The 17,367-nt window shown below is 47.0% G+C and overlaps 1 protein-coding gene across 4 annotated transcripts in view; it reads left to right on the forward strand.

The window, feature by feature from the left end:
- The first annotated feature begins 16,060 nt into the window (after positions 1-16,060).
- The window catches only part of kcnq2b (potassium voltage-gated channel, KQT-like subfamily, member 2b), a 179,561-nt gene continuing 178,254 nt past the window's right edge, over positions 16,061-17,367 (forward strand). For all 4 annotated transcript variants that reach the window (XM_043710920.2, XM_043710923.2, XM_043710921.2 and 1 more), the window contains exon 1: positions 16,061-16,445. In XM_043710920.2, coding sequence (XP_043566855.2) covers positions 16,132-16,445 — 314 coding nt within the window. In that variant the 5' untranslated portion in view covers positions 16,061-16,131. The remainder of the gene's footprint in view (positions 16,446-17,367) is intronic.

Here is a 17,367-nt window from a genome sequence, read left to right on the forward strand (position 1 = left end):
CGTCAAAGATCAAAGCCAAAGGCTCTCGGGAATGTCCTCCCTGGCTTCCCCGAGAATCCTGGGATAATTCCCATCCGATTAAGAATACATGGCTTAGAAAGGGTGGACACTGGGAAGTTGTTTCCATTAGGTGGGGATACCAGAACCCGTGGGCACAGCCTTAGAGTTAGAGAAGGCTCAATTTAGAATGGAAATGAGGAGAGATTTCTTCACCCAGAGAGTGGTGGGCCTGTGGAATTCATTGCCATGGAGCGCAGTGGAGGCCGGGGTGTTAATTGTGTCCAAGGCAGAGATTGAGAAATTCTTCATCTTGAAAGGAATTAAGGGCTACGGGGAGAGTGCCAGTAAGTGGAGTTGAAATGCCCATCAGCCATGATTGAATGGCAGAGTGGACTCGATGGGCCAAATGGCCTTTCTTCCACTCCTATGTCTTATGGCCCAAGCGACTTATCTATTTTTACACTTTGCAGAAGTGCTAACACCTCCTCCTTATGCACCTCAATCCCATCTAGTCTAGTTGCCTGTATCTCAGTATTCTCCTCGAACAGTGTGAATACTGATGAAAAGAATTCATTTAGTGCTTCCCCATCCCCTCAGACTCCACACACAACTTCCCACTACTATCCTTGATTGGCACTAATCTTATTCTAGTCATTCTTTTATTCCTGATATACCGACTGAAAGCCTTAGGGTTTTCCTTGATCCTATCCTATCGCTTTGAGTGCGAGCAGCAGCTAACGTAAGACAGTTTGTTTTAAAATTATTTACCGGTAGTGGGCAGCGGTGTTTTTTTTCTCTTCACAGAAAGAGCGGGAGCAGCAGGGGGAAGTGACGAAGACCAGAGGGGCAGCCGGGACCCGGAAGCGGGTAGAGCGTAAGCTTACCTGGGTAGGTTTTTTCCCTTTAAAAGCGCGCAGGAGAAGAACCTGAGGCACTAGAGAGGTAGTGTCTCCCACCCGCCCTCCTCCTCTAACCTAAATAATAAGACCCGTTGTGGTAAGTAGGTAAGTGCTGCATTTTGCTTGTTGTATTCTTTATACCCAGTTTTTTAAAAAAAGGTTACTTTTAGAGGGATGGCAGTGAAGGCAGTGCAATGTTCCTCTTGCAACATGTTTGAGGTGAGGGATGCCATGGACGTCCCTGCTGATTACACTTGTAGGAAGTGCACCCATCTCCAGCTCCTCCAAGACCGTGTTAGGGAACTGGAGCTGGAGTTGGATGAACTTAGGATCATTCGGGAGGCAGAGGGGGTCATAGATCGGAGCTTTAGGGAAGTAGTAACTCCAAAGATGGCAGATAGATGGGTGACAGTGAGGGGGACTAGGAGGAAGCAGCCAGTGCAGGGACCCCCTGCGGCCGTTCCCCTCAAGAACAAGTATACCGTTTTGGATACTTGTGGGGGGAACGACTTACCAGGGGTAAGTAACGGGGCTCAGGCCTCTGGCACGGAGCCTGTCCCCGTTACTCAGAAGGGAAGGTTGGAGAAGAGCAGAGCAATAGTAATTGGGGACTCGATAGTTCGGGGCACAGATAGGTGGTTTTGTGGGGGCGAGAGAGACTCACGTTTGGTATGTTGCCTCCCAGGTGCAAGGGTACGTGATGTCTCTGATCGTGTTTTCCGGGTCCTTAAGGGGGAGGGGGAGCAGCCCGAAGTCGTGGTCCACATTGGCACCAATGACATAGGTAGGAGGAGCGCTGAGGATGTTAGGCAGGCTTTCAGGGAGCTAGGTTGGAAGCTCAGAGTTGGAACAAACAGAGTTGTTTGCTCTGGTTTGTTACCCGTGCCACGTGATAGAGAGTCGAGGAATAGGGAGAGAGAACAGTTAAATGCGTGGCTACAGGGATGGTGCAGGAGGGAGGGATTCCGGTATTTGGATAACTGGGGTTCTTTCTGGGGAAGGTGGGACCTCTATAAACAGGATGGTCTACACCTGAACCTAAGGGGCACCAGTATCCTTGGTGGGAGTTTTGCTAGTGCTCTTGGGGGGGGGGGGGGGGGTTTAAACTAACTCAGCAGGGGCATGGGAACCCAGACTTTAGCTTTAGGGTGCAGGACCTGGAGTGTAGGGAGGTTAGGAACATGGCACCAATTTCAAAGGAGGATGCCTGTAAACAGGAAAGTGGCTTGAAGTGTGTATACTTCAATGCAAGAAGTATACGAAATAAGGTAGGTGAACTTGCAGCGTGGGTTGGTACCTGGGACTTCGATATTGTGGCTATTACGGAGACATGGCTAGAACAGGGACAGGATTGGCTGTTGCAGGTCCCAGGGTTTAAATGTTTTAGTAGGGTCAGAGGTGGGGGTAAAAGAGGGGGAGGTGTGGCATTGCTTGTCAAAGATAGTATTATAGTGGTGGAAAGGACGATGGATGAAGACTCTCCATCTGAGGTAGTTTGGGCTGAGGTTAGGAATAGGAAAGGTAAGCTCGCCCTGTTAGGAGTCTTTTACAGGCCTCCTAATAGTCCTAGAAACGTAGAAGAAAGGATTGCGAGGATGATTCAAGAGAAGAGTGAAAGTAATAGGATGGTTGTTATGGGGGCTTTAACTTTCCAGATATTGACTGGGAAAGCTATAGCTCAAGTTCGTTAGATGGGTCAGTGTTTGTCCAATGTGTGCAGGAGGGTTTCCTGACACAATATGTAGACAGGCCAACAAGAGGTGAGGCCATACTGGATTTGGTTCTGGGTAACGAACCAGGCCAGGTGTTAGAATTAGAGGTAGGTGAGCACTTTGGGGACAGTGACCACAATTCGGTGACTCTAGTGATGGAGAGGGTTAAGTGTGCACTACAAGGCAAGAGTTATAGCTGGAGGCAGGGAAATTATGATGCGGTGAGGCATGACTTAGGATGCGGGCTTGGAAAAGTAAGCTTCAAGGCAAGGGCATAATTGATATGTGGAGCTTGTTCAAGGAGCAACTATTGAGTGTCCTTGATAAGTATGTACCTGTCAGGCAGGGAGGAAAGGGTCGTGTGAGGGAGCCGTGGTTTAATAAGGAATTGGAATACCTTGTTAAATGGAAGAGGGCGGCCTATGTAAAGATGAGGCGTGAAGGTTCAATTGGGGCGATTGAGAGTTATAAGGTAGCCAGGAAGGACCTGAAGAGAGAGCTAAGAGCAGCAAGGAGGGGACATGAAAGGTCCTTAGTTGGTAGGATTAGGGAAAACCCTAAGGCTTTCTATAGGTATGTCAGGAATAAAAGAATGACTAGGGTAGGAATAGGTCCAGTCAAGGATAGTAGTGGGAAGTTGCGTGTGGAGGCTGAAGAGATTGGAGAGACACAGAATGAATACTTTTCACCAGTATTCACTCAGGAACAGGACATTGTTGTCGATGTGAATACTGAGTCACAATTAAGTAGAATGGATGGCTTTGAGGTATGTAGAGAAGAGGTGTTGGAAATTCTGGAAAGGGTGAAAATAGATAAGTCCCCTGGGCCTGATGGCATTTATCCTAGGATTCTCTGGGAAGCAAGGGAGGAGATTGCAGAGCCATTGGCCTTGATTTTTATGTCCTTGTTGTCTAAGGAGTAGTGCCAGAAGATTGGAGGCTAGCAAATGTGGTTCTGTTGTTCAAGAAGGGGAGTAGGGATACCCTAGTAACTATAGGCCGGTGAGTCTCACTTCTGTTGTGGGCAAAGTCTTAGAGAGAATTGTAAGGGATAGGATTTATGAACATCTGGATAGGAATAATGTGATCAAGGATAGTCAGCATGGTTTTGTGAAGGGCAGGTCGTGCCTCACAAACCTTATTGAATTCTTTGAGAAGGTGACTAAGAGGTAGGCGAGGGTAAAGCGGTAGATGTGGTGTATATGGATTTTAGTAAGGCGTTTGATAAGGTTCCCCATGGTAGACTACTGCAAAAAATACGGAGGTATGGCATTGAGGGTGAGTTGGAGGTTTGGATTAGGAGTTGGCTGGCTGGAAGAAGACAGAGGGTAGTAGTTGACGGCAAAGGTTCATCTTGGAGTGCAGTTACTAGCGGTGTTCCGCAAGGATCTGTTTGGGACCATTGCTGTTTGTCATTTTTATAAATGACCTGGAGGAGGGGTTAGAAGGTTGAGTGAGCAAGTTTGCGGATGATACGAAAGTCGGAGGAGTTGTAGACAGTGAGGAAGGATGTGGCAGGTTACAACGGGATATAGATAAGCTGCAGAGCTGGGCAGAAAGGTGGCAAATGGAGTTCAATGTAGCTAAGTGTGAGGTGATTCACTTTGATAAGAGTAACAAAAAGATGGGGTACTGGGCTAATGGTCGGATACTTGGTAGTGTGGATAAGCAGAGGGAACTTGGTGTCCATGTACACAGATCTTTGAAAGTTGCCACCCAGGTAAATAGTGCGGTGAAGAAGGCATATGGCGTGCTGGCTTTTATTGGTAGAGGAATTGAGTTCCAGAGTCCTGAGGTCATGTTGCAGTTGTATAAGACTCTGGTGCGGCCACATCTGGAGTATTGTGTGCAGTTTTGGTCGCCATACTATAGGAAGGATGTGGAGGCACTGGAACGGGTGCAGAGGAGGTTTACCAGGATGTTGCCTGGTATGGTAGGAAGATCGTAAGAGGAAAGGCTGAGGCACTTGGGGTTGTTTTCATTGGAGAAAAGAAGGTTTAGGGGTGACTTGATAGAGGTGTACAAGATGATTAGGGGTTTAGATAGGGTTGACAGTGAGAATCTTTTTCCACGTATGGAGTCAGCTATTACAAGGGGGCATAGCTTTAAATTAAGGGGGGGTAGGTATAGGACAGATGTTCGGGGTAGGTTCTTTACTCAGCGAGTCGTGAGTTCATGGAATGCCCTGCCAATAGCAGTGGTGGACTCTCCCTCTTTATGGGCATTTAAGCGGGCATTGGATAGGCATATGGAGGATAATGGGCTAGTGTAGGTTAGGTGGGCTTGGATCGGTGCAACATCGAGGGCTGAAGGGCCTGTACTGCGCTGTATTCTTCTATGTTCCATGTTCTATGTTCTATCCACCAACAACTTCTCATGTCCCCTCCTGGCTCTTCTTAGCTCTCTCTTTCAGTCTTTCCTGACTAACTTGTAACTCTCAAGTGCCCTAACTGAGCCTTCACATCTCATCTTAACAGAAGCCACCTTCTTCCTCTTGACAAGAAATTCAAATTCCTTAATAAACCACGGCTCCCGTGCTTGACAACTTCTTCCCTGCTTCACCAGTACATACTTATCAAGGACACGCAGTAGCTGTTCCTTGAACAAGCTCCACATTTCAATAGTGCCTATCCCCTGCAGTTTCCTTCCCCATCCTAAATCATGCCTAATCTTATCGTAATTGTCTTTCCCCCAGCTATAACTTTTGCCCTGCAGTATATACCTGACCCTTTCCATTGCGAAAGTAAACATAACAGAATTGTGGTTACGATCACCAAAGTGCTCACCTACCTCCAATCTAACACCTGGCCGGGTTCATTACCCAATATCAAATCCAATGTGGCCTCGCCCCTTGTTAACTTGTCTACATACTGTGTCAGGAAACCATCCTGCAGACATTGAGCAAAATCTGACCTTACCCAAAGTACTCAAACTAGAATATTCCCAGTCAATATTTGGAAAGTTAAAGATCCCAAAGCAACTACCATAACACTCTCACTCTTCCTCTACATCCCTGGAACTATTTGGATTCCTGTAGAACACTCCCAACAGGGTGAGCTCTCCTTTCCTGTTTCTAATCTCAGCCCAGACTACCTCTGTAGATGAGTCCTCAAACATCCTTTCTGCAACTGCAATACAGTCCTTGACTAACAGTGCCACTCCACCCACTCTTTTACCATTTTCTCTGATCTTACTAAGATATCTAAATCCTGGAATCCTCAATAACCATTCCTGTCCCTGCTCTATCCATGTCTCTGAAATGGCCACAACATCGAAATCTCAGGTACCAACCCATGCTGTAAGTTCACCCACCTTATTCTGGATGCTCCTGGGATTGAAGTAGACACATTTCAAACCAACTTCTTGCCTGCTGGTGCCTTCTTGCGATCTTGAAACCTTATTTCTGACCTCACTACCCTCAGCATCCTATATACTTGAACTACAATTCAGATTCCCAGCCCCCTGCTGAATTAGTTTAAACCCACCTGAAAAGCATTAGCAAATTTCTCCCCCAGGATATTGGTAGCCTCTGGTTCAGGTGTAGACCATCCTGTATGTAGAGGTCCCACCTTCCCCAGAATGAGCCCCAATTATCCAGGTATCTGGATCCCTCCCTCCTGCACCATCCCTGTAGCCACATGTTCAACTCCTTTCTCTCCCTATTCCTCACCTCGCTAGCACATTGCATAAGCAACAAACCCGAGATAACAACTCTGTTTGTTCTAGCTCAAGCTTCCACCCTAGCTCCCTGAATTTCTGCCTTTAATCCCCATCCCTTTTCCTACCTGTGTTGTTGGTGTCTATGTGGATCATGAATTGGGGCTGCTCCCCCACCCCCTCAAGGATCCCGAAAAGACGATCAGAGACATCATGAGCCCTGGCACCTGGGATGCAACACACCAACCGTGAGTCTCTCTTGTTCCCACAGTATTTCCTATCTGTCCCCCTAACTATGGAGTCCCCAATGACTAATGCTCTGCTCCTCTTCCCCCTTCCCTTCTGAGCAGCAGGGACAGACTCTGTGCCAGAGCCCTGTGGCCCATTGCTTACTCCTGGTAAGTCATCCCCCCACCCCAACAATATCTAAAACAGTATACTTGTTGTTGAGGGAACGGCCACAGGGGATCCCTGCACTGTCTGCCTGTTCCCTTTCCATCCCTGATGGTCACCCATCTACCTTCTTCTTTTACCTGAGGTGTGACTACCTCCCTGTAACTCCTCTCAATAACCCCTTCCACCTCCAGAATGATCCGAAGTTCATCCAGCTCCAGCTCCAGTTCCCTAACATGGTTTCCGAGGAGGTGGCGTTGGGTGCACTTCCTGCAGATGCAGTCAGTGGTGACCCTTACCTCCCACATTCTGCAGGAGGAACATTCAACTGCCCTAACCTCCATTCCCACAGTTCTAAATTCCCAACGAGACTACTGAAGAACTGAAAATAGTTCAGCACCATTTGCGACTCCTCAGATACTGAAGCAGTCCATGTTCAATGCAACAAGATCTGGACAATACTTGGGCTTAAAAATTGGCAAGTGACATTCACTCCACACAAATGTAAAGCAATAACCATCTGAGTAGGAGCAAATATAATCACCAATCCTTGACATTCAATGGTGCTACCATCACTGAATCCCCCACTATCAACGTCTTGGGGGATTATCACTGATGAGAAAATGAACTGGACTCACAACATCAATGCAGTGGCTCCACGAGGAGGTCAGAGGCTAGGAATACTCCTGACTCCCCAGAGCCTGTCCACCATCTCCAAGGCACAAGTCAGGAGTGTGATGGGATACTCCCCACTTGCCCTGGTTGGGGGCAGCTCCAACAACACTCAAGAAGCTCGATATCATCCAGGACAAAGCAGTGCACTAGTTTGGCACCACATCCACAAACATTTAATCCCTCCGTCACCGATGCTCAGTAGCAGCAGTGTGTACTATTTACAAGATGCACTGCAGAAATTTACCAAAGATCCTCAGGCAGCACCTTCCAAACCCATGACCACTTCCATCTAGAAGGACAAGGGCAGTAGAATCTTGGGAACATCACTCTCTACAAGTTCCCCTTCAAGCCACTCACCTTCCTGCCTTGGAAATATATCACTGTTCTTTCACTGTCACTGGGCAAAATCCTGGAATTCCCTCCCTAAGGCATTGTGGGTCAACCTATAGCACATGGACAAGGGCAGTGGTTCAAGAAGCAGCTCACCAACACCTTCTCAAGGGGCAACTAGAAGTGGGCAATAAATACTGACCCAGCCAGTGACACCCACATCCAATGAATGAATAAAATAAACTCCCTTAGCACTGACCCTCCAACAGTCTGCACTCCTTCAATACTGACTCTCTGACAGTGCGGTGCTCCCTCTGACCCTCCAACAGTGCAGCACTCCCTCAGTACTGCCCTCCAACAGTGCAGAACTTCCTCAGCACTTACTCTCTGACAGTGCAGCACTATCCCTCAGCAGTGACCCTCTGACACTGTGACATTTCCTCAGAGATCTGGCTCCAGGAATAGAAGATTGGGCATAAGCCCTTCCTGAAGAAGGGCTTATGCCCGAAACATCGATTCTCCTGTTCCCTGGATGCTGCCTGACCTGCTGCGCTGTTCCAGCAACACATTTTCAGCTTGGGTATAAAGGTTCCTGAGTAAATGTTGCTCAGGAATGATTGAGAAGGACGGAAAGGAGGAGGGGTAGAAGTGTTAGCTCATGAGAGCATTGTGGTGCTGGAGAAAGGTGATGTCTTTGAGGGTTCAAGGACAGAGTCAGTTCAGCTGGAGATAAGGACTAAAATGGAAGCAGTTACATTGCTCACTGCAGTCTATCAACACCAACTACTGGGAAGGATGTAGAGGAACAATTCTGCAGGGACATTACAGAGAAAGGACAGCGTCATAGAACTGTTTTAAAGGAGGAGTTCAATTACCCAAATATAGACTGGGATACTGCTCGTGTGAGCTGCAATAAGGGACAAGTGTTCCTGGATTGTAGGAGAATTTCTGACAGCAGTTTGTGTCCAGTCCAACAAGGAAGGATGCATTGTTGGATCTAGTCCTTGGATGATCAAGTATATCAGATGGGGGATCATTTAGAAAACAGTGGTCATTGTTTCATAAAGCTCAGGATGTTTGTGGAGAATGACAATGCAGAGTAAGAAAACTCATTTGGAGAAGAGCTGACTTCAATGGGGCAGGAACAGATCTGGGCGGGAGACAGTAGAATAAGGGATTGGCAGGAAGATCAGTAATGAAACAATGAACCTTCAAAAAGTTGCAGAAGATCCCCTTGAATGAAAAAACTACAGCAAACAAATCTAGAGTTCCCTGTTTGGCAAAAGGAGGTAGAAAATAGCATTACAAAAAAGGTGTGTTTATGATAGGTGTAAGGTTAAAAAAAACTTGAGAACCAAGAGGAATGTTGAAGGTTTAGATGAGAGGTGAAGAAGCAAATAGAAGCAAAGAGGGATGTGAGAGAAGCCTAGCAGTGAATGTAAAAGGAAAAGCCCAAGTCTTCTATAGGCACAACAATACAAAATAAAGATTAGAGGAGGAGTAGGGTTGATTCAAAACCAAAATTGACCCTCATCTGCCATCTATCTGCCCACACCATCAACTCATCCATGTCTTTCTGGAGTTCTACATTGCACACAGAGCCAGGGACCATAGCAGAGATGTTGAATGAATAAGTTCCATCCATCTTTACAAAAGTGCAGGATGCTGCCCAGGCCATGATGACAGAGGAAAATGTTCTGTCTCTAAACAGGTTCAAAATAGACAAGGAAGCAGCCTTAGAGGGACAGTTAGTCATTGAAGATGCCAAAGACACCAGGAACAGATGAGATGCACCCAGGGATTTTGATGGAAGTGAGGGTAGAAATTGTGGGTGTCGATAAAGTGAGGAGCTGAAAAAAACATAGCATGGCAGGCAGCATCAGAGGAGAGGGAGAGTCAACGTTTCAGATCTGGGCCCCTTCATCGGGACCCCTGGACTTGGGGAGGTACCAGAAGATAGGTTAATTGCAAACTTCATAGCCCTGTTCAGCAAAGATTGTAAGGATAATTATCGACCAGATGGTTTAACTTCAGTGGTGGGACCATAGAAACCCTACAGTGCAGATAGAGGCCATTCGGACCATCGTGTCTGCATCGACTCTCTAAAGAGCATCTCACTCAGACCCTCATCCCTCCATCCTATCCCAGTAACCCTGCATTTTATCATGTCTAATCTACCCAACCTGCAATTCCCTCAGCAGTACAGTGATTTTTAGCATGGCCAATCCATCTAACCGACATATCTTTGGTCTGCAGGAGGAAACCAGAGCACGCCGATGAAACACGTGCAGACACGGGGAGAATATGCAAACTCCACACAGACAGCCATGTGAGGGTGGACTTGAATCTAGGGCCCTGGCACTGGGGGGCAGCAGTGCTAACCACTGAAGCTGCCCTTCCAGAAGCAATTATTCTAGATAGAATACATAGTCATGTGGAAAAGGAGGGTTGATTAAAAAGAAGGGGAGATTATGTTTAACTAACATGCCGGAGATCTTTAGAGAGGTAACAGAAACTGCAAAAAGAGGAAGAGGAACACCTATACAAGGTATTCGCCAAAAAAGGATACCCGCGCAATTTCATCAACAGATGCCTAAGGGAAAGACAACGGAACGAGGACATGCCGCAACCCAAAGGACTAGCCACACTACCATACATCAAGAACATCTCTGAAATGACAGACAGACTACTGCGACCACTAGGACTTATAACAGCACACAAAGCCACACTCAGACAACAACTCACCAGAACGAAGGACCTGATACCCAGCATGAGCAAAACTAATGTAGTGTACAAAATCCCATGCAAGGACTGCACAAAACACTATATAGGACAAACAGGAAGACAGCTAACGATCCGCATCCATGAACATCAACTAGCCACGAAATGACACGACCAGCTATCCCTAGTAGCCACACACGCAGACGACAAGCAACATGAATTTGACTGGGACAACACTACTATTATAGGACAAGCCAAACAAAGAACAGCGAGGGAATTCCTAGAAGCTTGGCACTCATCCACAAACTCCATCAACAAACACATCGACCTGGACCCAATATACCGGCCACTACAGCGGACAGCTGAAACTGACAACCGGAAGCGGCAGGGACAGGCCACTATAAATGCCGGAGGAAACATCACAGAAGCGCTTCACAGGAGGCTCCCAAGCACTGAGGATGTCACCTAGACAGGGGACAAAACGTTTGCAACAAAAACTTCCAGCTCGGCGAACAGAACCACAGCAACGCGCACCCGAGCTACAAATCTTCACCCAAACTTTGAGGTAACAGAAAGGCTGAATGAGGTTAACACTGTTGATATGGTGTACATGGATTTCCAGAAGGTTCCAGATACAATGCCACACAGCAGACTCGAGAGGAAAGTTATAGGGCGTGGTATAAAAGGGACTGTAGCAACATGGATACAGAATTGGTTGAACGATAGGAAACAGAGAGTAATGGGCAATGGATATTTTTCAGGCTGGAGGAAGGTTTGTAGTAGAGTTCCCCTGCTTGCAACACTAGTTGATTCACCTACTTTAAGGGCATTTAAATGTCCATTGAATGAATATATGTAGGTTAGATGGGCTTCAGATCGGTTTCACAGGTCAGCACAACATCAAGGGCTGAAGGTCCTGTACTGCGCTGCATTGTTCTATGCTCTGTGTTCTATGTTCCCCAGGGATCAGTATTGGGACCCTTGCTTCTCCTGATAAATATTAATTCTCCTGGATCTTGGTGTCCAGGGGGTTATTTCAAAGTCTGCAGATGACAAGAAACTTGAAAGCATTGTGAACCGTGAGAAGGACAATGTAGAACTCCAGAAAGACATGGATGAGTTGATGGCGTGGGCAGATAGGTGGCAGATGAGGGTCAATGCAAAGACGTGTGAGGAGAAGCACTTTGGGTGGAAAAACAATACAAAATCAGGGCTGCAGTTCGAAAGGGGAGATAGGGAGAAGCTGTTCCCAGTTGTTAAAGGAACAAGATCAAGAGGGCACAGGTTTAAAGTGACGTGAAAAAGCAAGAGTGATGTGAGGAAAAGTTTGTTTCACTCAGCGAGTTATTAGGGTGTGGAATGCACTGCCTGGAAATGTGGTGGAGGCAGGCTCAGTTGAGGCATTGAAGAGGATATTGGATGGCTAATTGGATAGAAACAGTGGGCAAGGCTCTGGGGAAAAGGCAGGAAATTGGCATTTGGTAAAGAGACTCATTTCTTGACTTATGCGGACAATATGGGTCGAATAGCTTCCATTTGTGCTGTGATGACTCTGTGATCAGTGTCGGTGCTTTCACAGTGTTATTGGGGAGGAAGCTCCTAATTGTTAACTCAATGATCATGAAGCCTTGTGCTGTCAATAATGGTAATAACTAGGAACTTTGCTGTCCAAAGGTAAGAAAGACCTACATTTATTTAGCACTTTTCATCACCTCAGAAAGAGAAAAATCTAATTTCAAAAAGAGGGGAGAATAATGGGGGCACATGGGGGTCTCTCCTCTAACTGTTTCCACATCAAACCACAGCAAATAAGTGATCCACAGGTAGAAGAACTGAAGACACAAAGACCATCACTCCCAGATGGATGAGGAATAACTGAGGGTGGCTCAGTGGTAGCACTGCTGCCTTTCAACATCAGGAACCCAGGTTCAATTCCACCCTTGGGTGACTGTCTGTGTGGAGTTTGCACGTTCTCCCTGTGTCTGCATAGATTTGTTCCGGTTTCTCCCCAAAATCCAAAGAAGTAGAGGTTATACGGATTGGTCATGCTAAATTGCCCACAGTGTTCAGGGATGAACAGGTCAGGTGGATTAGCCGTGGGAAATGCAAGGTTACAGGGATAGGGTAAATTTGGGTGGGATGCTGTTTGGTGAGTTGGTGTGGACTTGTTGGGCTGAATGGCCTGTTTCCACCTGAGGGATTCTGTGCCCCCTCTCCCCCACACCCTACAATGGAAGGTATTCCTTAAATCACCAACATGCAGTAACATGGTGAGCGGTGTTCAGGGCCTGGTCCTTCAGCTCCAGAGTTCCTCTTTGTTTCTCTGCCTCACCTTCCTCCTGTAGGATGCTCCTTACAACATATCTCTTTGACCAGGTTGTCAGTCACCTGTCATCATATCTGTTTGTTTGGCCTGATGACAAATGTTATCCTGATAGTTCTCTTGTGAAGTGTGTTGGGAAGGTTGACCATATTGCTGCTGTTATAGAAATGAAAACTGTTGTTGTTGATGTGGGAATACATAAGTCATCGTTCCTTCAGGAATACTGTAGCAATATGCAGCTATTTCCTCACTCGCACTATTTTGAGCTCATCTTCAACATGCAGAATACACAGAGGCTCACACAGATAATTCACTGCAACCTCTGAAGGCAATTAGGGATGAGTAATGAATCCACTGGATCAGCATCCTCCATTATCTGGAGTTAGATCAACTGAAAACTCCGTTTGCATAACAATAAGATGGATAACAACAAGAGAGGGATTTATAAGTGAAATACAGGCAGACCAGTCCCAGTACACAGCTGATGCTGAGACCGGAGAAGCTGGATTGCATTGGCAGAAGAGTTTCTGAAGGGGAAATGAAAATGTTTTCAAAATTACGAAAAACTTTTATTCTGGATTTATTGAATTCACTGAATTTAAATTGCTCTGTTTGATGTGATGGAAATTAAAGTCACATTTCCCCTTCATTGATCCCGTAGCTGGTGAAGAGCTTAAGCTTGAAATGTCAACTGTCCTACTCCTCAGATGCTGCCTGACCAGCTGTGTTTTTCCAGCATCATCCTTTTTGACTCTGATCTCCAGCATCTGCAGTCCTCACTTTCTCCTGTCGCGAAACTGCTTTGTTACGGTGTCCATTATTTACTCAAGGGAGACAATCTCAACAACAGGGAAATACAGGGTCAGACTTAGTCGTAGTGCTCCCTATGGTCAAATATTTGACTGGAAAGTGTGATGGAAGCAGCGCCTAGAGATTGACAGGTCAGATGGACTAAGTACTGAACAGAGGCAAATGGAATTTAATCCTGAAAAGTATGAGGTGGAGGACTTCCAAAGCAATGGAGTACATGCTGTATGGTGGAACCCTAGGAAGTACAGAGGATTGAGTAACTTGGAGCTGTGCATATCCATAGATCTGTGAAGGCTGTAAGACAGGCAGTATACGCTGGTTAAGAAGGCATATGCGCTACTTAACTTAATTAGTTGAGGCATTGAATACAAGAGCAGGGAGCTTGTGGTGGAGCTGTAGATAATGTTAGTCAGGCCACAGCTGGAGTACTGTGTGCAGTTCTGGTCACCACATTGTAGGAAGGAAGTCATTGCACTGGAGGGGGTGTAGAGGACGTACCCCAGGATGTTGTCTGGGATGGAGTATTTCAGCGATGAAGAGAGAGTACGTATTGCCCAGGCAATGCTGAGGGGAGATCTAATTGAGGAGCATAGACTGGGTAGATAGGGAGAAACAAAAATAAAAGCTACAGATGCTGGAAATCTGAAACAAGCAAAAACAGAAACTGCTGGAGATACTCAGCAGGTCTGGCAGCATCTGTGGAGAGAGAGAGAAAAACAGAGATAGAAACAGTTTTAGTCCAGTGACCCTTCTTCAGAACTAGATACAGAAAATGTTTGTCCTTAGTAGAGGAGTCAGTAACCAGGGGGTTAAGATAAGGAGCAGGAGCTTTACAGGAGATTTGAGGAAACAATTTGTCACCCAGAGGGCTGTGAGTAATCTGGAACTCTGTGTCTGAAAGTGGGGAAACCTTCAGTCACTGAAGATTTATTTAGGTGAATACTTGAAATGCCACAGGAAACAAGACTACAGGCCAAGTGCTGGGAAATAGGATCAGAATAGGAGTATTTGATGAGTGGTGAATCACGAGGGGTGAAAGGGCTGCTCCCAAAAGCTCCTACTAAAGGTCAGCCTTGTCTCAGTAGGTAGGTATCTCTGAGTTGGTAATTAAGCCAGGGAGAGTGTCTGGAGTCACTGCAGTGAAAGTTTCCATTGAGAGGAAGGTTGGTGCCCACAGACCATTGATTTTCCATTAAATAAAGAATGGCAGGTGCTGCAAATCTGAAACAAAAAAACAGGAATGGCTGGAGAAACGTAGCAGGTCTAGCAGCATCTCTGCAGAGAGAAACAGAGTTAACGTTTCCAGTGACCCTTCTTCAGAACCCTGCTGTTATTAGTATCAAACAGAAATAGTTAAATAAGCAAGGGGTGGTTGGTGGGGGAGTTTTGAAATAGTTTACTGTGATCTCGAGCCTGAAACAGATGAAAGCAGATTCCATTAGGAAGGGGGATGGATCAATTCCTGAAGGAATAAAGAAGACATTGGAGGGCAAGAGGAGAGGGGAAGATAGGGAGGTCATAGAGCTTTACAGAGCTGTACCCTTAGTCCAACTCATCCATGCTGAGCAGGTATCCTCAATAAATCTAGTCCCATTTGCCAGCACCTGGCCCATATCCCTCCAAACCCTTCCTATTCATATAACCATCCAAATGCCTTTTAAATGTTGCAATTGTACCAGCCTCCACCACTTCCTCTGGCAGCTCATTCCATACACGCACCACCCTCTGTGTGAAAAGGTTGCCCCTTCGGTCTCTTTTATATCTTTCCCCTATCACCCTAAATGTATGCCCTCTAGTTCTAGACTCCCCCACCCCAGAGAAAAGGCCTTGTCTATTTATCCTATCCATGCCCCTCATGATTTTATAAACCTCTATAAGGTCACCCCTCAGCCTCTCATGCTCCACAGAAAACAGCCCCCGCCTATTCAGCCTCACCCTATAGCTCAAACCCTCCAAACCTGGCAACATCCTTGTAAATTTCTTGGACATGGACAGAACGGCCTCCTGCATAATGAGATTCCAGCATAGTCAATCCGGATTGGGAGGGAGATTTCCCCCCATGGGTGTGGCTGTGGAGTTAAAGATTTGCTCTCTCTCCCTTCCCTGTCCCAATCTTTGCATGGGTGTCTGTGTCTCTGTGAATGTGTCTATCTGTCAATGTGTGTGTGCCTCTGTCTGTCTCTCTCTGTATTTATGTCTCTCTTTCTCTGTGTGTGTGTCTCTATGTCTGTCTGTCTGTGTCTCTCTTTCTGTGTGTGTGCGTCTCTCTGTCTCTCTCTCTGTATCTGTGTGTCTCCCTCTCTGCGTGTGCGAGTCTCTGTGTCTCCCTCTCTATGTGTGTGTGTGTGTCTCTCTCTCTCTCTCTGTGTGCCTGCGCTGCGCAAGTGCAGTTTTCCTGGGGATGAATGGGCGGATGGAGGAGGAGGTGCTGAGAGGTTTCTGAGCCTGGATTCATTGTCTCCAGCTCGGTTTGGGGGTGGGAGGGGAGTTGGCTGACCGAGAGAGAGCAGAGGAAACACGCCCTCCCCCCCCCCCCCCCCCTCTAGGGGGGGCAGAGCCAGTGCACAGCATGATCCCAGGGAATCCCCGCTGGAGGCGGCCGGCGAGCTGAGATGGTGCAGAAACCCAAGAGGAACGGGGAGGCTGGCGCTGGCCCCGGGGAGAAGCGGCTCCGGGTGGGCTTCGTCGGTATCGATGGAGGCCCCGAGGCTGCGCTCAGCGCCGGGGCGGACTCCTCCTGTACCCGGGACGGTGCTCTGCTCATCGCCGGCTCAGAGGGCACCAAACGCGGCAGCATTCTGGGCAAACCGCGCTCCGGTGGGCGCAAGCGACCCAAAAGGAACGCGTTCTACAGAAAACTGCAGAACTTTATGTACAATGTCCTGGAGAGACCCCGGGGATGGGCATTCATCTACCACGCTTATGTGTAAGTGAGGGTCCGGGCTGGGGCTGGGGCTGGGGATGGGGCGGAATAAAATCCTCCCTCTGTCGCAGTCTGAGGGTTTTCACACACACACACACACAAATAGTGACACACACAGACACAAATACATACACACACACACAGACAGACACACACAGACACACAGGCACAAACACAAATAGAGACACACAGACAGACACAAATAGAGACACACAGACACAAATAGTGACACACACAGACACACACAAATAGTGACACACACGGACACACACAAATAGTGACACACACAGACACAAATACATACACACACACACACACACACAGACACATACATACACACAGGCACAAACACAAATAGAGACACACAGACACAAATAGTGACACACACAGACACACACAAATAGTGACACACACAGACACAAATACATACACACAGACACACAGGCACAAACACAAATAGAGACACACAGACAGACACAGGCAGAAACACACACGGCTTTGATCATTGGTAACATGCAACTCCACTGACTGAGCGGGGAAAAAATATCAGCTGCTGCTTTATTTCCTGTGTCAGTCCATGTTTTAGCATATTCCTGTCCGTTTCTGTCTGTGGGAATCTGTTGCTGCAAAATTTCACGTTTTCCCCCTCTCAGCGTCTTGAGAATCGGTGAAGCCTGAGTGTAAACTAGAGGAATCAGCAAAAAAAAAATCCTTTGGATCGATGAGAGTTAGAGAAAGAGAAACTGACAGAGAGAGAGAAAATGACACAGTGAAACACAGAGACAGAAATAGAGAGAGTGCGAAACAGAGGGGGAGAGAGGGGGAGATTCAGAGAGAGAGTGTGAAATACCCAGAGAAAGGGATAGAGAGTGTGAATAAGCTCCTGATCAGGGCCCTGAGAATCAGGGATGATCACAATTTCCCT

This window comes from Chiloscyllium plagiosum, unplaced genomic scaffold, assembly GCF_037043375.1.
Source record: "Chiloscyllium plagiosum isolate Xiang-an unplaced genomic scaffold, Cpla_swu_hap1 HiC_scaffold_15, whole genome shotgun sequence".
NCBI classification, from domain to species: domain Eukaryota; kingdom Metazoa; phylum Chordata; class Chondrichthyes; order Orectolobiformes; family Hemiscylliidae; genus Chiloscyllium; species Chiloscyllium plagiosum.